This window comes from Tupaia chinensis, unplaced genomic scaffold (assembly GCF_000334495.1).
Source record: "Tupaia chinensis unplaced genomic scaffold, TupChi_1.0 Scaffold144202_1, whole genome shotgun sequence".
Lineage (NCBI taxonomy): Eukaryota > Metazoa > Chordata > Mammalia > Scandentia > Tupaiidae > Tupaia > Tupaia belangeri.
The window spans coordinates 233,868-261,562 of NW_006204060.1; the positions used below are offsets into that span (position 1 = coordinate 233,868).

The 27,695-nt window shown below is 39.0% G+C and overlaps 1 protein-coding gene across 2 annotated transcripts in view; it reads left to right on the forward strand.

Moving 5' to 3' along the window:
- Positions 1-25,837, forward strand: part of ACVR1 (activin A receptor type 1) — an 84,109-nt gene extending 58,272 nt beyond the window's left edge. For both annotated transcript variants that reach the window (XM_006166250.1, XM_006166251.1), the window contains exons 6-10: positions 1,170-1,316; positions 6,592-6,867; positions 11,113-11,310; positions 23,719-23,849; positions 24,614-25,837. In XM_006166250.1, coding sequence (XP_006166312.1) covers positions 1,170-1,316; positions 6,592-6,867; positions 11,113-11,310; positions 23,719-23,849; positions 24,614-24,748 — 887 coding nt within the window. In that variant the 3' untranslated portion in view covers positions 24,749-25,837. The remainder of the gene's footprint in view (positions 1-1,169; positions 1,317-6,591; positions 6,868-11,112; positions 11,311-23,718; positions 23,850-24,613) is intronic.
- The last annotated feature ends 1,858 nt before the right edge of the window (positions 25,838-27,695 follow it).

The following is a 27,695-nucleotide window of genomic DNA, read 5'->3' on the forward strand; positions in this document are numbered from 1 at the left end:
CATTGTCCTTTGTTTAGTTTTGGTTTTGATTTTGATTCTCAGAACATACATCTCAAACACAATAGTCTTCTTTGTGGAAAAAAAAAATTAGGCAAACCATGCATTTGAACACTCAGAAAATACCTGTGCTGACCTCATATGAAAGGAAGGAACCAAGGAAGCCATTTGACTTTCAGTACAACATTGAAAGAGTAACAATAACAATCAGTACCATTTTCTTTTAAAATAATCTTTATTTTGTATTTATTTATTTTTTAAAATTTGCCTGAAGAGTTGTGTGCATGCTAGAGAGAGAACAAGAGAGAGAAAGTAAGAAAGCACGTCCCATGGGAAGTGGTCACACTGCAGTCCCTTCTTCATTTCTCCCTCCTTATAAGGTTTGGGGTGCACATATACACATGTGTTCATGTGTGAACTTGCACATGCCATGGCTTTTGAGTCGGAGGTCCAGAGCTTTAAACCATGGAGTCAACCATGTGAGATCCAGCCACCTTAACTACCTTGACACTGGCTGGTCCATCAGTGCCTAAAACTTTCCTAAATTTTACTGACCTTTATGTGTTTGTAAAGAAAGACCATATGCTTTTTTTTTTTTTTTTTTTTTTTGGAGAACTTTGTTGTAGGGCATGTGCACTCGCTGGAGAGACAGAAAGAAAACAAGAAATCACCCCCCAGGGGAATGGCCACATAACATTCCTTCCTTCTCCATTCTCCTCTTGGGATTTTGGGCATGCACGTACACACACCCAGCATGAGTTTCAAACCTCCAAGTCTGGGACTCGAACTGTAGTCAGCCATGTGGGAGTCTAGCAATGTAACCATTACAGCATCTGTTGGTTCCAAACCATATGCATTTTATGCCTTTCACTAGAAGAAATGTAATTATAAACTGAGTAGTTCACAGGAAATTGTACAGTGCAGATAAAGAAGGCAGTTTAATTTGTTTTCACAGTAGGGTGGACACCAGGGGCAGGCTTGACCTCATTTTTGTATGTCTTTATAGACAAAAAAGGTGGTGGTATTTATATCCCTAAATGGAGTCTCCAGTAAGCAATGGGAGGGACTGCATCACAAGCACTAAGCTTATTGGCTTATCTTTCACAAGTCATCTGTGCTGGCTGCCCCTCCTGTGCCTACTGCCCCCGTCACCTCTGTTTTGCTTTCCACAGGGAAAGGTAGATATGGCGAGGTGTGGAGAGGCAGCTGGCAAGGGGAAAACGTGGCTGTGAAGATCTTCTCCTCCCGGGATGAGAAGTCGTGGTTCAGGGAGACAGAGCTGTACAACACTGTGATGCTGAGGCATGAAAATATTTTAGGTAAGTGCAAGGGTAATCCCTTCAATTAATTGTGTCTAGAGAGAAATAATTTCCTGCCCGCTTTGTGTTGGTGAATGTGAATTGGAGAGTCTCTCCTGGAAGCAGTATGGGAATCCTTAGCATTTGTGTACTGTTTAATTTTCTTTGAACACCAATTTCTTGTTTAAATCTGCAAATAAGTTTTAAGATTCTCTGGATGATGAAAAGGAAATCCGTTATTGCTAATTCATATTCCTACATCTGCAGATCGTTAAACAACAAAAATTTGTCCCATATTGTTCACTTCAAGGCTTCATTGGTTGTTCTACTTACTCCACCCTTTTTGAATATTTATTACTTGAATCAAACTAAGAAAGATCTTTGGACTATTTCCTAGAGATTCACAGCTCCCAGGGACATCATAATTAAATGCACATTCCTTCAAACTAAGCATCATTTTTAAAGCCCAGATTTACAGAGGGATTCAGTGTACATTTTAATTTAGAAACTGAAGCTTAGTAACATTTGTGAAATATGTAAAGTGCCCATTGAAATACTCCTATGGCAGTATAAAGTGTATTTCCCTTTATATTGTGTAACATATATTCCCTGGGCACATTGACTTTTGTATTTTTGAAAAGTTTCTCTTAATGTGTGTATAGTAATTAATACATATGTAGTAAATGCTGCCTGGAGTGCTTCTTTAATAGTAGATACAAAGTTTATGTGGAATTTAACTCTGTATAGGATAGTGTTGGCCATTTAATGGCTATTGGATTAGGTCTGGCTTATAGGAAGGCCACTGCCAAAATTTATTTCTGTTCTAGTACCACAAGTTTAGTATTTAAGTCCAGGTCAAGTTGTGTTCAAGTAACAGTTTGACAGTCAGTTGTCCAGAGCTTTGCTTCAACAGTGTAGTGGTTATGTTCCATCCCAGAATTCTTTCAGTTTCTACTATTGAGTTCTTCTTTGTCCTTAACCCTTGGGCCCTAATCCTCCTCACTCATATCTCTGCAGTCAGCTTCCCCTTTCTGATTGAGCCATCCCTCCACACACGGGAGCCTTTCACGGGGGAGCAGAGACAGCCCTGCTCGGTGTTTTTGATGGCTTCTGAATTGCCTGCAGCATGTGTGACTTGTGGGCCTGGCACTAAGGACTTCTACTGTAGGCCTCCAAGGGGTCTCTTAAGCATCATCTATAAATGTGTTCACATTCTGCTGCTACCAATAGTTGGCTATTCCTTGGGACTGCCACAAACATTAAGTTCTGTGTCTTTGTTCATGATGTTTTGACCATATAGTATCCTTTTCCCACCTTCTGACTGACTACTCCTTCCTCCATCAAACTTCTCAATTCTCTTCCAGCTTGCCCAGGGGAACTAATCATGCTTTTCTGTACTCCCTTATTTTGTACTTCTGTATAATTTGTGCACTCGGCCTTGTGTTGCAGTTGGATGCCTGTGTGTGACCACAGTAACGACAGCAAGAACAGCGATAGTGGATAGTGACTGTGTAGTGAGCTCTACTTTAAGTGTTTTGTGTGTACTTCCTCATTTAACCTCTACCACAACGTAAGAGAGTTGATATGCTATTTTTCCCAGTTTTAAGTGATGAGGTTACTGATGTAACAGAGAGCTTACGTAGTGGAGCTGGGAATCACACCCCGCAGTCTAATTCTTAACCACAGTTTTGTACTCTACACCATAGTCTGCTAGTGGAATTGTTTCTTCCATCCCTGGAGTCAAGGGAAAGCGACACAAAAAAAAAAAAAGAGACAAAAATTCATCTGTAGTTAAAATTACCCTTGAATGTTCCCATTTTTCCTCTGATTCTGCAACAAACTGACTTTGAGCAGTAGGTTAAGAATTAGTTCTCTTAGGGAACCAGCAGTTAGCATAATGGCTATGTCGCTGGACTCCCATGTAGTCAACTGCGATTCGCGTCCCGGACCCGGTGGCTTAAAACTCACGCCGGACGCATGTGTGTGCGTGCCCAAGATCCCTGGAGGAGAATGGAGAAGGGATTGCGGTGTGACCATCCCCCCTGGGGGGTGCTTTCTCTGTCTGTCTGTCTGGCGAGCGCACGCACCCTATAGCGAAAATCTCTCTCTCAAAAAAAAAAAAAAAAGAATTGGTTCTCTTAGAAACCATGATATAGTAAAATTATTCCTCTTTAAAAGTAGAATTACTCTTACCAGGCAGGTGTATATACTCTTAAGAAGTACTTGGGGTCTGAGGCTTACTGAGCAAGGGCATGATCATGCATCCTGTTTCACTCTCTTGGGGCTCACAGACTCATTGAGCAAATTGCTCTGGAAATCACCATGTTATGCAAATAGTCTCTTTATTCACACACTCGAGTTAAATGATCTGTGATACCACTTCACTGTATGCTGCAGACAGGAATCATTTCTATTGTTTTTGCACTCATACCCAGTGCTGAGCACAGTGCCCTGCACGTGTTAGATGCTTAGTAAGTATTAATTAAATTGGATTTAATCACAAGGGCAACGTGAAAGGCACCTTTGCAGTATGATTCACGTATAAGAGGTTAGGTTCCCTTAATGCGGTCACACAGGGCAAAACGTTGTCCATTTCTTATTACCTAATGATCCATGGAAATTTTGAATTCATGAGATCTTTCTACCCTCATCAGAATCACAACCATGTGGATTTGTCTTACTGCATGGTTTTTTAGTTGAGAAAGCTCACAGAAATGTACAACTTTGTTTAATTTTTTCCCTTCATTTAGCAGCCTTCTGGGTGTAGAGACTTTCTTTGATCATTTTCTTTAATATCCAAAGAGCATATTATGTTTTGAATATTAGATTACAACCTCCTCCCCCAACCAGTGCATATTACTGACCCTCACCTCTGAAAATATATAATTAAATTACATGAATCTGTTTATCTGCACACATACATACATGTGTAACTCTGGACTCTTGTTTTTTATCTCCTTGCCTAAGTCCCTACAGTAATATCTTTCAAATGGACTATCTGAGTTTTAACTCTTCTTTCTACTGTGTCTGAGGTGGAAGTTAGCAGATAACAGGAGGCTGTGACATATCATGGCAGGAAAGGTGGTCTAAGAGTTTGGAAAACCATTGGGCTATTGGAAAAGTCATGATGCATTTTTGGATAGAAACATCATCATGACTTTTCTGACAACCCAGTAGCTTTTACTCTGAGGGCCGTTAGAAGCTCACTGTGTGGCTTTGTATTACCAGGTGTGTTTTTCTGAGCATTTGTTTCCTAATTACTAAAACCAAGGCGATTGAGTTAACACAAGAATTTCAGTCCAAAATCTTGTCTTATACAGTTAAAAAAATTTTGTAGTAAAATGTGCATAACATAAATTTACCATTTTAACCATTTTTAAAGTGTACAGTCCAGAGGCAATGAATACATTCTCATTCTTGTCCAGCCATCACCACCATCCATCTCCAGAACTGTCTCATGCTCTTTAAAAGTATTGCCTACCTGTTTATCTGTCAGAATTTCTTGAGACCCATAGGTGATGAGGAAAACTACCTACAAGTGATATTAAATTACAAAGTTGTTACAATTTTAAATGAATCATGGACTATTTAAAAATATAATAATAGCTAAGTATTACTGAACACTTACTACGTATTATTCTTCATATTGAACCCTCTATGTGTAATAACTTTTAACCCCCATGATATTTGAAATATGTGTTGATGTTATCTTCATCTGATAAATTAGAAAACCAAGGGAGAAATTTAAGTGCCTTGGGTAAGATGATGTAGCTCAGGGATGGCAAAACCAAAGCGTAGTCCTAGTAGCATGACTCTAGGACCCAATAGACTTGGCCACCATGGTCTACCATGTGTATCTTCACATCTTAGCTGCCGGGGCTGCCCAGTAGCTGGTTCCTGAAAGTATTGCCAGTGGTTGTCTCACAAAGGGCATCAATCACCTCACTTGAGATTTGGGGGTTTATTTCAGCTTTTGAGAAGAGTAGCAGTATGACTTTGGCTATTAAGTAAAAGGCTTTTGGCCTAATCACTTTCTCTCCCATGTATGAACACATTCAGTGTCTGTGCTAGGGTTCTGTTCTATAGATACCTATTCTACTTCTACTGATAATAGAGTGTTTGACTCAGGACAAAGACATCCTCTAAAGATGTACTAGCATTGTGAAGTAAACATAGTTGCATGATTCACATTTGAGATAAGTCATTGAAAAAAAATCCTGCTTATTTAAATGTCATTTTTCATGAAGATCTAGAGCATAATTAACAGGACAGACAATTTTTTTTCCCTAGAACTCAAGAGGTATAAAGGAAGGTGGGAGAATAAAATGTATATATTATTTATTTAATTAAAAGCTGCTCTCTCTTAGAAGAAATAGTCAGTAGAAGCCATACAGATACATAATAGCAGTGTAATTCTTTTGGAGTGGTGCTTTTATAGTTTGGGGTTTTTAATTTTGACAGTCATTAAAGATTAAGAGTCCCTTTCGAATGTCTAGAAAATTGCTTTCTATGTCTTTATCCGTATCTGTCAGGATCTCTTCAAGAGCAGTTCAGTTGTCACTTCCTGATGGAAACTTATTGTAGCATCTGGTGAGAGTTGTTATGATTCCCTACTCTGAGCTCATGTTGTTTTTGCAGATATATATGGCAGTGCTTTTTACTTTATATTGTAATTTCTTCCTTTTTATCTAGCCAACAAATACTGTCATCTTGTTTTTTCTGTATATCTGAAAAAGAATATCATAAATGTGTCTTACGTTCTATTGGTTCCTGTTTCCATTTGTTGTATTAGTCAGTTATTTAAGATAAACTTGCCCCCTTATTTTACATTTGAGCAGATGTAGGCCAGAGAGCCTAATGGAGTTTCCCAACATTCTATAGCAAGTCACATGCGGAGTCAGAACTAGAATACAGGTGTCTAGGTTCCAGGTTTTGCTTTTTAGGGTGATGATGAATGATCTCTGCTTGATTTATCAACATGATAAAGAGTTTTGTACTATCATTATGGGTAAGCACAAAGATACTCCTATCTGTGTCTTAATGGAAAATTATTTTAAAAAGGTTCCTTACAATGGAAATGTATATGAAAATTTCCTCTTCATTAACAGTGCCCTTTTAAGGAACAAGTGGTGTTATTTTTCTCTGTTGATGCTTCTGTAAATCTCTTCTCATGGTAGTTGGTTAGTTTATTTTTTGTTATAGATGATGTCTACTCTGTAGGTCGATAGTTTTGGATAGTGAAAGTTACAAAGTGGAATTTTCACATGTGTGTTAATTTTCTTCTTGCTCTCTCCAGGTTTTATTGCTTCGGACATGACATCACGGCACTCCAGTACCCAACTGTGGTTAATTACACATTATCATGAAATGGGATCGTTGTATGACTATCTTCAGCTCACTACTCTGGATACAGTTAGCTGCCTTCGAATAGTGCTGTCCATAGCTAGTGGTCTTGCACATTTGCACATAGAGATATTTGGGACCCAAGGAAAACCAGCCATTGCCCATCGAGATTTAAAGAGCAAAAACATCCTAGTTAAGAAGAATGGACAGTGTTGCATAGCAGATTTGGGTAAGTTTTTAAAATATTTTTTTAATTACTGACTTTATTTTTGTTACACTTTAATGTTTACCCAGGTTGTATCTTTTTCTCCCTAATGTGTTATGAAAAATTTTAAACATGCAGAAAACTTAAAAGAACTTCATAGTGAACAGCTGTAGACCTACTACCTCCATGCCCATTAGCATGTCTATTTATTCATCTTCCCTCCATCAGTCCGTCTTAATCTTTGATATGTTCCAAAGGAAACAGAGGTATTCTCTCCTAAAAATATCCTGCCTCGTGCAAGTAGCATATCATTGACTAAGGTGCATTATTTGTGTGTTCCTTTTCCTTTCAGGTAGTGTTTGCATACTGCAAACTACACAGATCTTAAGTACATTCTGAGGGTTTTGACAACCACTATAAACCCCAAATCTCTCTCAAGATACTGACTTTCCCTTTACTCTAGAAAGTCACCTCAGGTTTGTTTAGTTTGTCCCAGAGGCAACCAATACTTTTACATTCTAATTTCACAGCACTTCAGATAAAGGAGGTGCATAATTAAATAGTCTAAGGAATGACTTAATTTTAAAAATGGTTTCTAAAATCATTTTCCTATAACTAAGGCAAAAAGTTGGCAAAAAGGAAAACAATCCCCCAACCAATTTACCTTTTGCCCTGCTGGGATATCTCATTTTGTGATATTAGGATGATGCTCAATGTAACTTTAGTTGCATTATAAATAAAATTATTTTCATTCCTAGTGACATTTCATATAAAACCATATTTATCCTGGACATCTAAAATATTGCCTGAATAATTACATTAATGAAAATTGAATCATAAATTGGTTATTCATGCTAGTGGACTATTGAGAGTCCTTATTCTACTTGATTAAAAAGTGGATTATATTATATATAATTTAATATTTTTATCATCGCACTTGTTAGACTGATAAAGGTTTGATACAGTTAGCTTTAATTATGTAAAGAACAAAATTTATGTATTTTTTGTGTGTTTCCAAACACAAGGGTTTTGACATCTTACCAAAATTTACTTCCTTTGAATCTCTTTTGAATTCATTGCTTTCATGTTGAAAGATTATTTTACCATGATCCATAAATAAGAAAGAAAATATTTAGGCTAAACATTGTCAAGCATGGCCCTAAAGCTTTCTGCAGACAATTGTAGTTGTGGTGTGGAAGACTTTTTTATGACTTAGTTCCTGGTCCTTGGAGGCAGAGAGATTTGGGTTTGAATTTGAACTTTCCCAGTCTCTCACTTTGTATTCATGTCCAAGTCTGCCCACCTGTTTACTTGGTGCCAAAGGGAACTCCAGTGTCCAACGCCAGGCACCGTGCTTCTGCATTGTTTCCAGCGTTCACAGTAGCATATGTGTGCATTACTCATGTAACTGAAAAACAAGCCTAGTTCACAGGACCCTGATGAGATTTAGACATTATTATGAACACCTGGTAAGTCATAAGGACGCACGTGGTAGATGCGGTTATAATCCAGTGATCTGGGGAGGACAGGCACATTGAGACAGCTCTTAGTTTTGGTTTATGGGGTTTGGTGGGGAGGGAGTAAAGGAGTTTTAAAAAATGTCCAGCTAATTAATTCTTCAAGTATTGTACACTTCTTTTTTTTAGGGGGGAGAGGGCTGCAGCCTTCTAGTGAATTACATGGGTTGATATCAAAGTCTGTACTAAGGAGTCATTATTCAGTGACTACATAACATAGTATAGGAAACAGCTCCTGTAAGATGATTATTTACATATAATCTTTCACTTTATATCCAGAAATCAAGGTTAGTTCATTAGATATAGTACTCCATTATTAATATTGCAAAGGTCTAGTGTTGTATTTATTTTTATAACTTTTTATTCTAAAAATTTTAAGTACACAGAAGAATTGAAAAGATATTATAATGATTACTTAAATCTTCATCATTTATAGGCAAATTGTTAAAAATGTTCTGTATTTGTTTCATCTGTATGTGGCTGTATGGATAGTTTAAATTATTTTATTTTATTAATCATAGAGTGTATGTATGGCAGAGAGAGAGAGAGATGAATGCCCCTTTCTAATCATGTTGTGATCCCCTTTGCCCAACCTTCTAGGTCTGTAGGATCCTGAGCACCTTCTCATGTGTCCAGAGTGTTTTTAAGCCAACTTAGGGACCCGCAACCACAGCTGTGTGTCTTACAGCCCTGCAGTTCCATTTGCTACCACCTGTTATACCAGTCTGGGCCTGCGTATATTTTTATTAATCCATTGGAAGATACATTGCAGACCTTATAACTCTCTACATGTCAATTTGTTAAAATGCATTTCCTGTATAACCACAGTTTATCACACCCAAAGATTATTGATCATTTTCTATCACTTAATAACCATTTTCATATTTTTCCAGTTTTTTCAAATAAGAATTCAGTCAAGGTTCATATGGTACATTTGGTTGTTTAATCTCTTTGGTGTAATAGTTAATCTGTTACAAGGTAACAAGTTACCTTTAAAATTTAGCAGTTTAAAGCCATATGAATTTATAATCTCACAATTCCTTGAAGGTCAAGAATCTTGGGCAGCTTAGCAGAATAGACCTCAGGACCTCAGTGAGGTTGCAGTCACCTGGAAGCTTGAGGTTGCTGGAAGATCCATTTCCAAGATGGCGCATGCACAGTTGTTGGCAGCAGGCCTGAGTTCCTTGTCATGTGGAACTCTCCACAGAGTTGCTTGAGTATCTTTATAACATAATGAGTGAGCCAAGAGAGAGCAAACAGAAGGCTTTCATACTTTTTGTAATACCTTTTGTAACCCAATTTTAAAGGCACACACCATTACTTTTACGTATTCTTTTTGATAGTCCAGCCAACATTCACGAGCTGGGGAATTAAACATCACCTCCTGAAGAGAGAAGCTTCAAAAACTTGTGGACATATTTTTAAAACTACCACAGCTCATATCTCTATGTTCCATTTAAATGAACCTATGTGTCTGTGTATGTATTTTATAAATTTAATTACTGAATGTCATTACAGCCTGCAGAATGAATTTTCTTAGCATGAATACACTGTCCAGTTAAAGATATTTATCATACACATTGTCATCAACAGATAATTTTCCATTTTTGTGGCTCTTAAATGTTTGTTTCTTTTTCTCCTCTATCCCCTTACTTTTACCTTTTTAATATTCTGGTTACTTTGACTCTGGTTCTGAGAAAAATGGAGCGGCATATATGATTTGGGAAATCTTTGCAGTAGCCACAGAATCTAGGGGTTGTCTGTTAAAAGTAAGGGAAAGAAGAACCAGTCGCTGTAGTTGAGTGCAGTTCCTGGCACTATATGGAGTCATCATTCCACAAATTCAGAGTCATACAGTAGGGGGATACCTATTTTCTACAGATAGCTTAAGGGATCCCCAAGAAGTCTTTGGATAAGGTTTACAGGGACAGTTTGCTCTAGTTTGGTACTTTTTTATTGAGTGTTACGGGAATCATTTTCAGTTGGTTTGCGTATCCAATTAACAAATAATTGTATCCTCAAATAAACCATGCTTGCAGCTGTTTGCCCCACTGGCCAGTGAGGAATGCCTGGTCTTTCTAATTGACTGAAAGTCCTGAAAAGAGTCATGGTGTAAGGAAGTGTTTCAAAGCCATGTAATGAGAGAGATGTGCATGGATTGAAGTCCAGTTTAATGCTCTCTGTTCCTTTGGCTCTAGAGAAAGACCTGTGGGTTTGGTAGCATTATTGCTCGGGTGAGCAGCCCTTCCTTTACGGATGGAGCTGTGTGTCTGTAGCAGGTTGCCCTTTATGTAATGATAAATTACCTCAAACTCTTTGTCTCACACTGTTCAAAATTTGTGTTTGGAGACTAGTGGGAACTGTGGTGGAGCTTGGGAGCTTAATTTGCTTCTTGTTAAGCCACTTTGAGCCTCGCATTTAACATGTGAGTCTGTTTTTCTGTGGACTTCAAATACCAGTCTCATATTGGCTTAGTGCATTGGTCTAACATTTACCCAACACTTTTTGTCTCTTAGAGGTTTATATATTAACCTGAAAGCCCCAGAACGTTTCTGACATATTAGTCCCTTTTCCTACTGTCACTCTGGAAGGCATTGCAAAGGGCATTTCAGGGATCGTTTTGGGTGCTAACACAATGGTGACCATGCATACTACAAGAGGGCGCTTTTGTTTGAGATTAGTTTAAGATCCTTCAGCAACCTTCTATGAGAAGGAATGTGAGATGATGATACTGTTGTCTTCTTTCTTTTAGGCCTGGCAGTCATGCATTCCCAGAGCACCAATCAGCTTGATGTGGGGAACAACCCCCGTGTGGGCACCAAGCGTTATATGGCCCCCGAAGTTCTAGATGAAACCATTCAAGTGGATTGTTTTGATTCTTACAAGAGGGTTGATATTTGGGCCTTTGGACTTGTTTTATGGGAAGTGGCAAGGCGAATGGTGAGCAATGGTAGGTGTCCGATCTCATGCAATTTGTCCTCATCAAGGTCTCTTGATCCTGCTACCTTTAAAAGGGCAAAGGGGCATGTTGCTGTCCACATTGTATTTTGAATCATATTTATCAAGCCGTAAGCATTTATATTTGATTCGTGGCTGGTGGGTGGAGTGTAATGGTATCATGTTTGAAATATACAAACAAGGGCAGATAGCAGTTGAAAAACATTATTTCTGGAAAAGACTAACTGTAGTCTGTCTTCGGATGGGTCTACATTTCATTCCATTCTCCTCCATCTTCCTATTCTGCTTTTCTTCTCCCCCTTTTTCCTCTTTTTCTCTTCTTAGAAGGTAGGTGTAACTTGGCAGAATGCTCAAGTAAATTTAAGGGTGAATTCTGCTAGTGTAGGTATTTTTACTTTTGGATTATTAAGAAAAGTCTTAGATTTTACACTCAAAAGCCATTCCTTTGTAAGGAGCAGGCTGCACCTTCTGAATGAATCAAATTTAAATTTAGGGAATCCTGGATAGGTGGATAGATTATGTTTATCTGTTTCTAAGTAGTTTTACAAACTGTTGCCTTAGCAGTTAGGGAAGCCTTTGTCAATCATTTTTAATCTGTGTTCATATAGTAAGCTCTCACTTTTGTCGTCCATGTGCCCAAAGCATCCACAAATACATTGTTGAACTTTACTTTAAGGACATTGTATTCTGAACGCACTAAGTATATATACTCTTTCAAATTGGGCATGCCCCAACTACCCACAAAGTGGTTTTTATAGCAGAATCCCTTGAAGTGACTAGATGAACCTCTTTATATCTTCACAACTGAGAATCTGATTTCACAGAGCATGTGTCTGAAATTGTTCCAGGAAAACAGAAGAAAATGCTATATATTTAGATTAATATTCATTTCCAAAAGATACTTTACATTTTACCCTCCTGTGACCCACTGGAATTCTGGATATGAATTATTGAAAGACATCACGCATGGGGAGTTGAGGCTAATCTCTCTGCCCTAAGACCACATTGTAGTGATCCCTGTACCTATTGCTGTGCCCCCCATCCCCCTTAAATAAAGTCTGCCCTATATTTGAAAGAAAAAATGAGAGAGGGGAGAAAGGGAGTGGAATGATAATGCAGCAGTAACACCATGCTCTGCAAGGCTGAGCATCCTCTACATGGGAATGTTCTGAGTTCTTGTCCGGAGTGCTCACTGAATATGCCCAGTGCACAAGCGCCCCGATCGGGGGCAGGCTGAGGCCGAGGGTAATGGCAGTCAGGGCCCTGTTGGGCTGTTCTCTCACTGTCTGTCTTTTACGTTTTCTACCTCCCCCCTCCTCCATTTCTCTCCCTCATTGAGGACAGAAAGAAACTATTAAAAAAATTTAAAAAGGAAGAGAAATATACATGAAGTCTTTAACATCTGTTGTCCATCCTACCTTTCACTGATGATTTTCTTCTAAAGATTGAGATTTGTGGGTCAGTCGTAGTTCTCATGACTAACATAGCCAGAAATTAGGAGGTTCTGTGAGGGAAGTAGAATTGGGTAACTTAGTACAGTTTTAGTAGTGTACAGTAATTAAAATCAGCATGCCTTCATGGTAGCAGTTTTTATAACAGCAGAGTATGTCTGCCTCAAACAAACACTCTGAGAGTATCAAAGTAAGTTCTCCAGATTAGACATACAGGGATTGTAACTTGACAGTCCTTTTAAAGTACTTTTTTATGGAATGATGAACGTTTTCCTGGTAATTGTTTCTCAATAGTTGGGAGCCTTGTATTTTGTGCCATTGAAGCGCCTTGAGAATTGTTTGCAACAGAGAGATTGTTTTGCTGATTTATAAAATTCTGAACTTTGCCTGAAATTGCACATCAACTTTATTTCCTCACCTCCTCTCCAGTCATTCTTGACCACTTTGGAACTGGAAATCTACTTTGATTAGTTTATCTTAGACTATTTAAAGGATTGGTGTCAAAATAAACTGTGTGATGGGGAGTTTGCCTTCCCCGAAGAAGTTGGTATTCCATTGCCAGGACAGTAGCATTTCCAGCTGTGGGCGTGGGCAGAGCAGAGCCAAACGGATCTGCTTGGCAGAAATTTGGGATTTGGGCTGTGTAAGAACTCATGTTACAAACTTGCTCCCCATGTCACAGGCAGAAACCCAAATGGCCTTTAAAGATCAGCCATGATTAATAGAAGTCTGTTTGCAGTTAGAGTCATCAGTTTAACATTTAGCTCAACAAATGGTAGCTTGCCTTCTAGATCCTGTGTTTAATATTATTTTTGGAAAGAAATCATGGAGGGTAGAGCAAAGGGAGAATGTTTTTGTTGTTCCTGATTTATTAATCTCCCTGCCTGCATCATCATTTACACTATTAGCTAGTTCCTAATATTTTGTGGGTTGAGCTTTATTTTTTTTAAGGAAATATTTAATTTTATTTATTCATTTATTTGACCAAAGAGAGATGCACACAGAGAGAGGGGGAGAAAGTGAGAAAGCAAGCCACCAGGTCCAGGACTTGAACCATGGTTGGCCATGTGGGAGTGTCCAGCACCTTAGCCACCACGCCACGTGCTGGTCCTGTGGATTGAACTTTTATGATGTGATTTGATTTTTTTCTGTTTTAAGAATTACTTATTTAGTTTTATTTATTTATTTATTATTTAAATCGCTATAGGGCACATGTACTCTCAGAGAGAGAGAAAGCCAGAGAGGGAGTGAGAGAGAAACCAAGAAATCAAGCCACCAAGTCTGGAACTCGAACCATGGTTGGCCATGTGTTCTTAACCACCACATCACCTGTAGGCCCCCCTGATGTGGCTTGATTTTTTTTTTTTTTAGGAGAAATAAGGTTATGTCATGTCTCATTTTAAGTTGGCTACCATTGTTTAGCAATGACTAATTTGATACTTTCCTCTTCTCTAGTTGCTCTTCTGTAAACATTTATATGCACACAATACATACACTCACAAATCCATTTATTTAAACTTGAAAGTGTTCAATGCTGCTCGCAAACTTATTTTTATTAAAATTAATATTTTAATTATTACTCCTCCAAAACAGGTGAGTAGAAAGAAAAAGAGACTTTGCCCTCCAATCCCAACACTCATGTTTCTTTCCACCTTTCTGTGTACCCATTTTTGAACTTAGTTGTGCGTACAGTGTAGATACAGTTCTGCATCATGATACTCTTTTTCATCTGTGTGTGTGTTTTAATGTCATCAGATAATCTTTGCTTTTATTTTAAATGGTCACATGATATTTTAAATCATTTTCATATTTTTAGATATTCTGTATCCTCCATTCCGAGCCTGCAGAGGACATTTCTGGGCATATAACTTTTTTCATTTGGGAGAGTTAGTTCTTAATCTGAAAAGAAATAGACTTAATAGGTTAAAGAGTATGGACATTTTTACAGCTTGACACATATTGCCAAATTGCTTTCCATAAGAGTTGTACTAATTTACAATATCCCCCTCACCCCAGGGTGTGATGTACCTGCTTCACTTTTTTACCAGCTTTAGGAACTGTCATTAAAAGAGCATATATTTTTGAAATGATTGCATATAAAATGTACTTCATTTAAATATATGAATACCTCATATGAAGAAGGTCATTATAATTATGCATCCTTTGAGTTTCTGAGTCCATTCTAAAAATTGATGACCACATAGTTCTCTTGGAGTAATATGATCCTCAAGTGAACCATGAGCATAAAAATGCCTTGCATCTTGTATTTTTATTGGAATTTTACGTTTATTTGCTGCTAATAATAAACCTCATGCTGTTTCTGTGCAGGAAATGAGAGTTCAGTCCATTTTCACATCTGAAAATTTATCGATAGTGTCTTTTTGAATTTACTTTTTGGTATTTAGTTGGGCATTGAATCTGGAGTCATTAGGAAATAATATGGTTTTCTCACCTTTCCTTTGTGAATTTTCTATATTGACTTAAGGCAAGACTTTCCTTCAATGAATAGTTCTTAAACTGAAGCATGCTTGTGAGACACAACATGCAGGACCCCAGCCCCAGAGTTTCTGGTTTAGTCGTTCCAGGGCTAGTAAATATGCCAAATTTTCCATCTGAGTGTACAGTAAAATTGTTGAAAAGGCAGTGTATCTAGACCATTTGGACAAATACCTGTAGAAGATAGGGCAAAGAGGGGACTTCAAAAGGCTCCTGGAAAATGGAATGAAGGTACAAGTTATTTTGCTGCAAATATTTTTGAAATCTTTGCATAGTATTTCATAATATGCATTTCCCATGACTTTTTTTTTAAAAATAAGTTGCCAGAAGGCACATGCACTCACCTGAGAAAGTGAGCAGGGAGAGAGGGAGAAGGGAAAAACACCACCCAGTGGGCCAGTGAGATATGGTTGTGCTGCAGTGCCTTCTCCATTTCTCCTTCCCATCAGAATTTGGGGTATGCTACACACATATACTTGATGTGATTTTTCAAGCTGCTAGGCTAGGATTTGAACTGTGGTTGGCCATGTGGGATCTAGTGCCCCTAACCCTTAGGCTGCAGTGTCAGCCCTTTCATGACCTGTGATATTTGGTTGCCACACTTTTCTGTGATTCTTCTTCCCTTGCCGTGGTTTTCCCAGAGCCATCACACTGCACACAGAAGCCGAAGGAATGATAACACTCAAAAACCTGGGTGCTTCTCCTGGGTCCAGTGGAGGCAGTGAATTGGAATTAGTAACATTCTGGGCTCTGGAATTATACTCTAACTTAATACTTGTATCAGTTTCAGCATTGAAAAAAATATTGGTAATAGTATCAACTTGAAAGGATTATGGTGATTAAATGAGATATACAGTAAGTGCTCAGTAACATACCTTTGATGTTGTTACCTTTCCATTGGAAATGGGTAATGAAGACTACTAGGTGTTTGCAGATCCCAGTCTGCCTTTCCCCCTTCCTGTTATGCAACCACTTCGCCCTGTACCATGTTTGTATCCCTCTTCACTGCCCTCAGGGACGTTCTGTGGACACATTAAACCATCACTGGCTTTGATTATTTTTTGATGGAATCCAGTGTTAAAATGTGTCAAAAACTATTTGTATCTCATGGAAAAAAAATCCTTGCTGGCCAACCTGCATCTCTTATGGGGTGGGGTCTAGGAAATACTTGTTAGAATAAGCTTATGTTTGGCACACACATTTTGGAAAAACCTCTTCTAATTAATCTTTAAGCTTGCCAGGGAACTGCATGTGCCTCTTTTCCTAAGCACAATGGGCTTGTGTACGGAAACCATGACAACTTTTATTTTCTGCAGCAACTTAATATCCAACGTGTTTCATGATTCTAGTTCACTATTTTAGTACATATTAAGATTTGAACAAAAGGATGAATCATAGTAGGTACAATTTGGTTTATCCATTGAAGTCATTTCTTTCATTTTGTTAGTTTGTTAATTTTTAAACTCTAAGTAAGTGGAAAGGTGGGGGGTGGGGTTAGAAATATGAAGGTGTAGGGACCAGCAGTTAGCATAATGGCTATGTCGCTGGACTCCCACGTAGTCGACCGCGGTTCAAGTCCCGGACCTGGTGGCTTAAAACTCAATGCCGGGCGCGTTTGCGTGCGTGCCCAAGATCCCAAGAGGAGAATGGTGGAGAAGGGATTGTGGTGTGGCCATCCCCCCTGGGGGGTGATTTCTCTCTTTCTGTCTCTCTGTCTGGCAAGTGCACACACCCTATAGCAAAAAACCTCTCCAAAAGAAACAAACAAACAAAAAACAAAAACCAAAAACCAAAGGTGTAGTCCTAGGGAAGGATTATTTTTCTCCTAGATGTCCTGGGAGTTCCTGTCCTTTATTTAGTGATTCAGAACAGAGGAGGAGAGCTCAGTTTACTTCATGATAAAACAATCTGAAACCAGCAGGATGACTGTTTTCTATCTTGTTTACGGCCTACGGCCATTTTCCTTGACACGCCTCTACGAGCTCTTACACTAGGATGAACCTTACCACAGCCCTGACATTCAGTGTTTTCGAGAGGCCTCCAGATCTACCCAATGTTTGGAGCTTGTGGTGCTTCTCTCTCTCAAGGTGTGGGAGTACGCAAGATTTATAGCATCTTTTATAGCTCAACTCAGGCAATAGCCACAGAGCTCTGCTAGGCCTCGCTCTTCCCTTTGACAACTGACAGTAAAATTGATAAAGATCATTTATTAGGCCCTGACCACTTGGTAATTTATAAACTATTTACTTTTGCTATGCTGTATCAGCGAGAAGTCCAAAAATGTAAATTAATTTTATAATTTTAACCCAGATTCCTAAGGGTACAGTTATTGTTGACTCCAAGTAATAAACATGATCCCGTGTGTCAGGGATGGTAGTGGGAGTGCAAGGGTGAGGACACAACTGTCACAGTATGTCCGTTGTCATCAGGGAACAGTGTGTCCTTACAACTCTGCTCCTGCTGTCAGGAAGGAGGGCCTGGCTCTCATAACCCTCTGCCAGTAAGTAGGGCCATGGAGCTGGAATTCTCTGGTTCCTCTCTGCCATAAACGACTTTATCCGTTAATTGTTTTTTGAAAGTTCTTTTTTTTTTTTTGCATGAGAGAGAAAGACAAAGAGACAAACACAGGCCCTTCCAATAAGGTCTTCATGCTGCATTCCACCCCGGCTCAACCAGATTGTCAGCACACATGCAGTTGCTATGTTCAGGGATGTCCTGGGACATGAACCTAGGACCTTTCCCATGTGGGTCCAGTTGTGTTACCAGTGTCCCACCACCTAACCTCTATCCATTAATCAGTTTTTTATGCGTGTCATGGTGTGAAAAATATTTTGATATTTTCTATGGGGTGTGTTAGGTAATGCAGCACAAATAGTGGATATATCACTGACTCCTATTTCACCAGGAAGACTGCCTTTCTGTAAATTCAGTGTTTTCTAGATTCATTCATACACATATCACCTTCATGCATGTTCTATGTTCAAGTGCTACTCACAGCATTATTTATGAGATCCTTTCCTTTAACTGACTCTTTTTAAACTTAATTTTACTTTGGAAGGAAATAAATATCACTGCCGGAAATGGAAAACCAGTGTCACATGGCATTAAATGGATAGCAGCTCCATAAATAAATATGCAGTTAATAAGATGGAAACGTTTTGCCAAGAGCCACATCACATTTTCTCTATGCCATCGTTGAGAAAAACATTATAGTAACTCCTGGTCTCAGAAGTTAAATCTAAATTATTCTTTTTTTTTTTTTTCTCTTTCTAAAATGGCTCTCCTGTCAACATTCTGATCTCTGAAGGATTGCAGTAGTTCTGTAGAAGGTAACTGTTCACAGCAGCTCTGTGGGTAGATGTAGAGCAGGGACTCTCTTCTCACCTGTTACCTGGGTGTTGGTGTGACTGCAGGGTGGTAGAGAGAGGCAGTGCAAGGAGAAGTTAGCATCATGGGGCATGATGTCCAGCAGATGGGTGCATTTCATATCCCACTGTTGACTAGTTGGGGAGAATTCTAGAATAGAAACAGAATCAGGATTCTAGTTTGGCATTGCCACAAATTAGCTATAAACTGAGACAAGGATGTTTTCGTGTGTGGTCCTCAGTTTCTTCTTCTGAAGAAAAGGAAGGATGTGATCAACATGGTTCAAATATCCCATTGGCCTCACATTTGGATTATATGAGGATACTCAAGTTCACAATCCCTTTTATGCAATTTGAAAAATTGTAAAATCTGTGAAACTCAAAAGCTCTCTCCTAACTTTCTGGTAGAACCTGGCCTGAGTTCAGTTGATATTCCAATCTTACCTGAGTGTGCATGAGTCCTCTTATGTCTTTATTCATTTCATTTAAAGCAAGTATTCATATGTCTCACTGCAGAAATGTATTTGATTATGGGGTGCTCTGCAGACCTGGGAGCATGCAGAATCCATCATATGCATCCTACGACTTTTGTAAAATGTAAGAAGTTCCAAATTCTGCAAACACACCTAACCTCAAGGATTTTGGATAAAGTAGTTGGGGTATATAAGCAATATTCACTCAACTAATATGTATTTAATGACTGTAATACATGAACCCACATATTAGGTTTGGAAGAAGCAGGTGAGCAAAAATCCAGTTGAAAGGGACTTAGTAGTTGAAGAGACAAATTACTATGAATAAGATTAATCCACACGGCTGAGGCATTCAGGGAAGTGACTAAATAGGTGGGCCTTGAATTTCAGGGCCCCGAAGTTGTGGTCACAGAATGGGCAGGTCTTCTCTGAAGATAGAGAATGAAATGCATCATAAATAGGTTGAATAGGAGCTCAGTTGGGCAGGCTTGGAAGGATGTGAGGAATAGGTGGGAAAGAAAAGTAACACCAGCCAGTGGTAATGGTTGGTGTCCCAAGTAAGACAAGGAGCTGAAGAAAGTCATAAAGGTGCTGTATTGAGGGGATTGCACGTAATTCTGGTGTGACTGCTGCCCGGGTATGTGAAGGATGGACTTCAGTGGAGAACGAGCGTGATCTCGTGGAGTGCACTGATGGAACATGTGGAGGAGACACACGGTGAACTTTTCCCTCAGTTTTCTCCCAAGGATCTTGCTGTAGAGAGTGGGACGAAGTGGAGGGCTGGCAACAGAGGACTCAGCAGAAAATCCACATCAGCTGTCCAGGGGGCAAAAGATGGGTTTCTGGTCTGAGGCCTCTGTGGGCAGAATCTTGAGAGGATCTTGTTTCTGGACACTTGCATTGTAGGAGGAGCACTCTGGCATTTTCCTGCTTTTGAGGAGCATTCTTGATCTGCACGTGAGCTTTGTGGTATGTACTTTAAAGTATGTGTATATGTGTCTTTCCATGAGAGAGAGACAGAGAGTGATCCTGCAGTCCACCCCTAGTCCCACAGCCCTTATCTTGGGCATGCACACACTGACATGCTCAGTGAGTTCCTGGGATGTGAACCCAGATCTTGCCCAGGTGAATCCAGCTGCGTTACCAGTGTGCCATGGCCTGGTTCCTGTGATGTGTACTTTTGAGTTCCGGAAAACTAAGAGCAACTAAGGAGTTCACCGAGAGCTATGCAGCAAATTATTGGTAAGGATATTGGTTGGTAAAGACAGATTTGTCCCAAAGAAGAGAGAACTTTCAATGAGACATATGCTGAGGAAAAAAAAACTATTGTACGAATCAGATACACATGCCAAACGTTGTGGGGGAGTAGGTTCTGAATAATTTCTTGGATTTCTCTCCCGGGGCCCCTTGAGTCACACCAGCTGCCTTCCAGGGGAAGGCGGGCCCAGTTGGTTTCTTCTCTGACCACTATTTAAGCACTCCTCCTCCCCTCAGTCCCGTGTCACTTGTGTGTGTCCCATGCATTTGGCACTTGCAGTACTTTCCTGAACGCATGCTGTCCTGTTCGTGGGCTCACGGTGTGGCAGCTGCTCATCGGGTGCTGCCTTGTAAAAACTTTTGTGAGCTCTGGTTACCCTGATGGGTTGTCACTTTCTGGCAGAATTAAGGACAGGTGTAAGTCAGTCACTTCCTGTCTGACAACAGCAATCACTTCACAGCCTGGCTGTCCCCCCAGTGCTGTGCCCCCTCTTTTCCTTCCTCACTCCTCAGGACTCTAGGTACCTAACTGCAGCCATAGGGAACGTCTCTCCATCTGTCATGTGAGCAGCATCTTTTACTCCTCTCTACCCCAGAATTTCCCTCTGCCTGGCATATGCACCTTCTCCTATGTGTTTTCTCTCCCCTGGTCTCTTTGACTTGTAAACTCATTCTTCTCCTTCTCTGTCCCACCAACCCTAGCATCTGGAGAGCTGACTTAGGCCTCCATGGCACCCAGGGCATAGGTTACTTGACAATCCATACAGGTGTTTCTTCTGAGCCCAACCAGTGGCCAAGCCCATTGTTCCATCCCACCTCTTCTCGCCTACCTCTCATGCTAGTTTGGAATTTTTTGTCATCTACTTTTCCCATCATTTGGTCTCTTATCCAGTACTGGATATTTTTCATTTTTGTAGCCCTTCTGCTAAATACAACCTCTAACTTGCAGGGTTTAAGGAATCAAAATAGTTACTAAGTCAGTTTAGGGTCTAACAAATAAAACTATAGTGAATATTTCTGTGTATCTTTGCCTGTCAAGGTCCAAAGTAAGTAATGGGAAGAAAAAAAAATTGAGATTCTTTTAAATAAGATTTCTATTATGAAAAGAAGAAAAACTGGGGCTTTTCCTGATCTTTAACTAAATTCTGATTTCCTTGAAAAATAAGAGTATGTCTTATACTTTTATTACACTTGGCATCCAATATGATAGCCACATATAGTAGGCACATAATGTACTTTGAATGACTGATGTGATTGCTTTCCTTGACCAAAGGGAGTGACAAAAGGCTTCTAAAATTTGATCCCAGGTATATTTTATTTTGGAAAAGGCTGGCAAGTGTCAGAGGGAAACAATTGATAATTGACCAATGGTCAAAGAAAGGCAGTGTGACTAAGGTCCAGGCATAATGAATTCAATGGTGTTTTCAAACTTGACTCTTTATTAAATGCATTTGGGAAGTTGAATGGACAGAGCACCACCAGGGAAAACTCCAGCTTTGTATAGTGGAATTCATTTTTGAGTATCATCAGATCCCATGTTTGAAAAATCTAGCCATGTTTTATTTTCGTTTGCATTTATAGAAAAATCCCATTTTATACTACTATTTATAGTCACATAAACCTTCCCAAGATTGCCAAGCAAATTGAAATGCCCCCAAACAACTGGCTATTGTATTAGATTTTAAATGATTTAGCCAGCCTGGTAAATGTGTTCTCCCTCAATAATTGAGAGGTGATGATGGGCACACACATCTGTTACTGTTTCATACAGCCTGGAAGAAGTATGTTATCTTTTCAGGTCCTTTTCCAGTTGTATTTTAGGTGGCATCATTTAGTACTGAAAAGGGTTTACATATGTTTGTTTGAATGCTTCCTGGGAGCCGTATAAGAGAAGTAGGTAAGGCCTCTGAGGTGAGGTGTTCCAAGTCTTCTGTCAGCAGCAGTTTAAGCCCAGACTGAGCGGATTATGATTGGCCAGGAAAGGTTCTAATCCGTTGACTGATACACATTACAAATGCAGTTATGCAATGTGGAAAAGTTATTTAGAATTAAGACACTATAAACTAGAATTTTAAAAAATAGAATTTAGGCTTCTTTCCATTTTTAACATAAACTCTTATTTAGTTGAATTTGTGAAGCTTTAAAAAAATCTTTAGTATTTCTTGAACAGATGCTCCTTATAGTTAATCTTGTGCTTAAATCGTTTGTTATTTATATTTGTGAAAATGGATTCTCACTAAGTAATTTCTATGATAAATGAAAAGGGGCTTGAAGCTTTTCAGGTGGCTTGTAGGAACTAGAAAAACTTAATCATAACTTTCCTCACAGCTTCCGTCTGTCTCTCTCCAAAACCTCTTCTGTATTCAGTAATAGAAGAAAGTCACACAGAAGGAGGAAAGAGGGCTGTGAACCAAGTTATCCATTGACATTGTGGAAGCCTCTGATGAAGGAAAAGAAATAATGGATTTTCTTGGTTTCATCTCTGTAAGAAGAATCGATTTTCTAATTCTACATGATGAAGTTTTAAACTTCTCTGTAGAATTACTCTTCTTTGTGAAAAGTAAGGAATTGTAATTTTGATTAGAATAAAAGTTTCTAAAACATTGGAAATCATACAGAAGTTGAAATTAGCCACATTCATATTTGCTTTGGGGCAAGGGAAGACTTTATTCTTTTGTACTGTTTTGTTTTTCTGCCTTCCCAAATGGCTATTCTCTCTCTGTTTTACTTTGTACCTTCAACCTGAGAGTAAATAATAGAGTCATCTAACAGACCACTGGGCCTGGCATTTAGTGGGTACTTGGTAGATATAGGATGAATGAAGGAAATATATATGAATGAAGGAAATGAATATTTTATATTATATTACTTGCATCTCTCCTAATGGAAAAATTGTTTTATAACTGATTTTTTTTTTACAAAATAATTTCATAACAAAAAGGTATTTTGACAATGGTATTGATGCATTTACTGGCTCTAATTTGCATTCAGCATTTTATTCCTGTTCACAGTTTGAAACCACTAGGTGTCTTTTCCCTTTTTGATCATGGGAAGAGTTGTCCTCAGTCTCCAGAGTTCTGTTGGGCATTACAGAGCTACTCATATACACTCTTGGAACATTTTATTAGGAATCGTGATTACATGGGAACTTGATGCACACTTTCTTTGAGCGATCATCTTTCTTCCAATTACTTGCAGTGTGTATATTTATTGCCTTATTCTTCACTTATTTTCAGACCTACCTGTAGATCCCAGAGCTGCCCTGAGGTATGAGGAAGGTGATTAGTCTTTGTCTTATCACATCATAAGGAAGTCTTCTCTCCTGCTAATCCAACACAACTCTTGTCCTCGTGTGCAGGTATAGTGGAGGATTACAAGCCACCATTCTATGATGTGGTTCCCAACGATCCAAGTTTTGAAGATATGAGGAAAGTAGTCTGTGTGGATCAACAGAGGCCAAATATACCCAACAGATGGTTCTCAGACCCGGTAAGAGGCCAGCTTCTTAGTTTTAGCTCTGTCCTCAGCTGTTTGTTATTTGCTTCCTCTGGTCTTCCAACTGGAGTTATCTGCCCTGTGTATTTTTTGCTTCCTCTCCCTGTTTTATGTGGATGGGTGTTAGACCTAGTTGAGTAGATTTAGAAGCAGTCTTATTCTTAAAAGTCATATCTGATAGATCTCATTAATGAACAACAAATATTCATAAGAATTTCTATGACTGACCAGCTCTAGGAACTGGGAAACTCAGTACCACTGCTGCTAGCAGAACTGCAGTTTTGTGTGTAAGCCTGGAGACCTTGAGTGATCCTTTTAACATCCTCTTCATCTCTGCATATCTGAAATTCCAAAGACAAGCTGCTCAGTGCTGATGATCCTGTGTTGCTTACTAATAAATAAGAACAGATCTAAGACATTGTCCAAAAAATGAGCCTATTTGTAGATTTCAGTATTATCTTTGGGTTAGTACTATTGATTTTAGCATCCGTAAGGCCATTGTATCCAACATGGCTTATGTAATTTACCCAATGATATAAGTTGATAATATGACTCCAAAAGGACAGAGTTCATAAGACTCTTAAGAGTTGCATCTTGGTGCCTGAGGCCTTGATTAGTTGTGTAAATAAGGCAGTAACATCACTTTAATTTTATAAGACCTGCGTATTTCTTCAAAACTGTTGATAGATATCTGCCCAGCTTCCAGAGCCATTAAAAAGCTGATTTGTCATTGTAGTGTTTGTTCTTTGTCTCCTCAGACGTTAACCTCTCTGGCCAAGCTGATGAAAGAATGCTGGTATCAAAATCCATCTGCAAGACTCACAGCTCTGCGTATCAAAAAGACTTTGACCAAAATTGATAATTCCCTAGACAAATTGAAAACTGACTGTTGACATTTTTAAGGTGTCAAGAAGGAAGATTGGACGTTGTTCTCATTGTCCAGCTGGGACCTAAAGCTGGCCTGACTGGTTGTCAGAACAGAATCCATCTGTCTCCCTCTGCAGATGGCTGCTTCAACAAGGCAGACATCTTACCCAGCCATGTGTTGGGGAGACACCAAAACCACCCTAACCTCGCTCAATGACTGTGAACTGGGCATTTCACGAACTGTTCACACTACAGAGACTAATGTGGGACAGACACTGTTGCAAAGTTAGGGAACTGGAGGAACACAGAGAAATCCTAAGAGAGATCTGGGCATTAAGACAGTGGCTTTGCATATCTTTCACAAGTCTCCTAGACACTCCCCACGGGAAACTCAAGGAGGTGTGGTGAATTTTAATCAGCAATATTGCCTGTGCTTCTCTTCTTTATTGCACTAGGAATTCTTTGCATTCCTTACTTGCACTGTTACTCTTAATTTTAAAGACCCAACTTGCCAAAATGTTGGCTGCGTACTCCATTGGTCTGTCTTTGGATAATAGGAATTCAATTTGGCAAAACAAAATGTAATGTCAGACTTTGCTGCATTTTACACATGTGCTGATGTTTACAATGATGCCGAACATTAGGAATTGTTTATACACAACTTTGCAAATTATTTATTACTTGTGCACTGAGCAGTTTTTACAAAACTGCCTCGTGCATATGTTAAAGCTTATTTTTATGTGGTCTTATGATTTTATTACCGAAACGTTTTTAACACTATACTCTGAAATGGAAATTTTCTTTTATTATTGGTTAAATTCACATTTTAAGTGCTTCACATTTGTATGTGTGTAGACTGTAACTTTTTTTTTCAGTTCATATGCAGAACGTATTTAGCCATTACCCATGTGACACCACCGAATATAATACTGATTTAGAAGCAAAGATTTCAATAGAATTTTAGTCCTGAACGCTGTGGGGAAAATGCATTTTCTTCGGAATTATCCATTACGTGCATTTAAACTCTGCCAGAAAAAAATAACTATTTTGTTTTAATCTACTTTTTGTATTTAGTAGTTATTTGTATAAATTAAATAAACTGTTTTCAAGTCAAACAGTGAAGTTGCTTTCCCAATATATAAAAAAAGATCAAGATAATATAAAGCATTTCCTTATGGGGGCTATAAAGCATAAAATTAATTTGTAAATTGAGTTCGTTTTTCAAGTCTACTAATGAACCTGAGAATATTAGGAGGATATTTTCCAGCTTGAATTTGTCATCAGAAATTCTGAGTTTCCTTGATTTCTTTTTTTGGACTGTGATTTTATTTCCCACTCAATCGCTCCATCTTTGAAGTCAGTAGAGGCTACAGAGCTCTTTGCCCTGCCTTTCTCATAGCACAGTTTTGAGTGTAAAGAAGAATGTTAAAGCGTTTGTTTCGTGGAAGACGTGAAGTGCATGTAAAGTGGTCTTCCTTGCTGCTTGGGAGAATCTGTTCTTGGCTTCTTTCACTTCTTGTGCCCAACAGGTTTGAAAAGGTAGGATTTAGAGTCTTCCAGTAAAAGAAGAGATGTGAAGTTTCCAGAATGTCCTGTAGAGGTAAGTTAATAACTTTATTCAGATACATTTACTTGGAGGGAATTTTAGTCGGTTCTGTTGCTAATAACACAAAATACCTAAAACTGGGTCATTTATAAAAATAGAGGAAATGTTACGTACTTGTATAAAAGTAGACATGTATGAAAGTATACAAAATTTCTATAAATTTTTATAAATTGGTTGCACTCAGAAGCAACACCCAGATTGAAGCAGAATGTTATGACACCCTAAAAGCCCTCCTCTAGCTCCTGTCTTTCTCCCCAACCCAACTGCTCTCCTGACTTCTAACATTGTACATTATGTTCATTTATTGAGGACTTTGTCAATGGAATATACAGGTGCATGCATACAGGAGTAGAACCACTAGGTGTTAGGGTATGGTATGTGCTCAGCTGTAATAGATGTTACCAAACCATGTTTCAGAAAGGTTTATTTAACCTACATTCCCACCAGCCATGCATGTGAGTTCTGGTTGTATGTTTTTAACAGTACTTAATATTTTCTTTATTGTCCTTTTAGTCATTCTGGTGGGTGTTGTACAGATCATTCATCAAAACAAAGCAACAAAAGGGGGAGCATGAGTAAATGAAACAAGTGGCTCTTGTCATTCTCCTCAGTGGCTATAGAACCCAAGTGAGAGGAATTTCTAAAATGTAAATATATGGATCTCAGTGCCCATGTGCTGGCTGAGTGTAAGTCTAGCACTGCATCATTTTTTATACAACATGGCCCTCGAACAATCAATAACTACTTCATCTGGAACTCACCATCGAAAAAGTTGTTGTTCCAATTCTGGAGGGTAATCTGGCCACGTTGACCAGTAGGTTAAGTGTGGGTCTTAAAATGGCACATTTATAAGCATTTTTTCCTTTATTTCTTTATTTACATATAATCACTATACATCTTAACAAACTACAGCATGAATTTTTCCCATCATGAATACAGTCAAGTCAAAGACATTTCCATATACATTATCATCAACTTTGACCACATCTAATTTTTGCCTGTTAGCTGGCTGAAGCCTAACCTCAGGGTTCAGGCAGATGGATAAGGTGAGAAGATGGAGTTTACTAGCCCATATAAAACAGGTTTATGTGGACCAGTGCTATGTTCGTGTCCAGTTAGGAGACTGAGGCCCACCCAGGTAGGTTTGCTGATCAAAAGGCCTATATCTTTTTTTTTTTTGGAGAGATTTTTGCTATAGGGTGCGTACACTCGCCAGACAGACAGAGAGAGGCATAGAGACAGAAAGCGAGAAATCACCCCCCGGGGGGATGGCCACGCCGCAATCCCTTCTCCATTCTCCTCTCGGGATCTTGGGCACGCACACACACGCGCCCTGCGTGAGTTTTAAGCCACCGGGTCTGGGACGC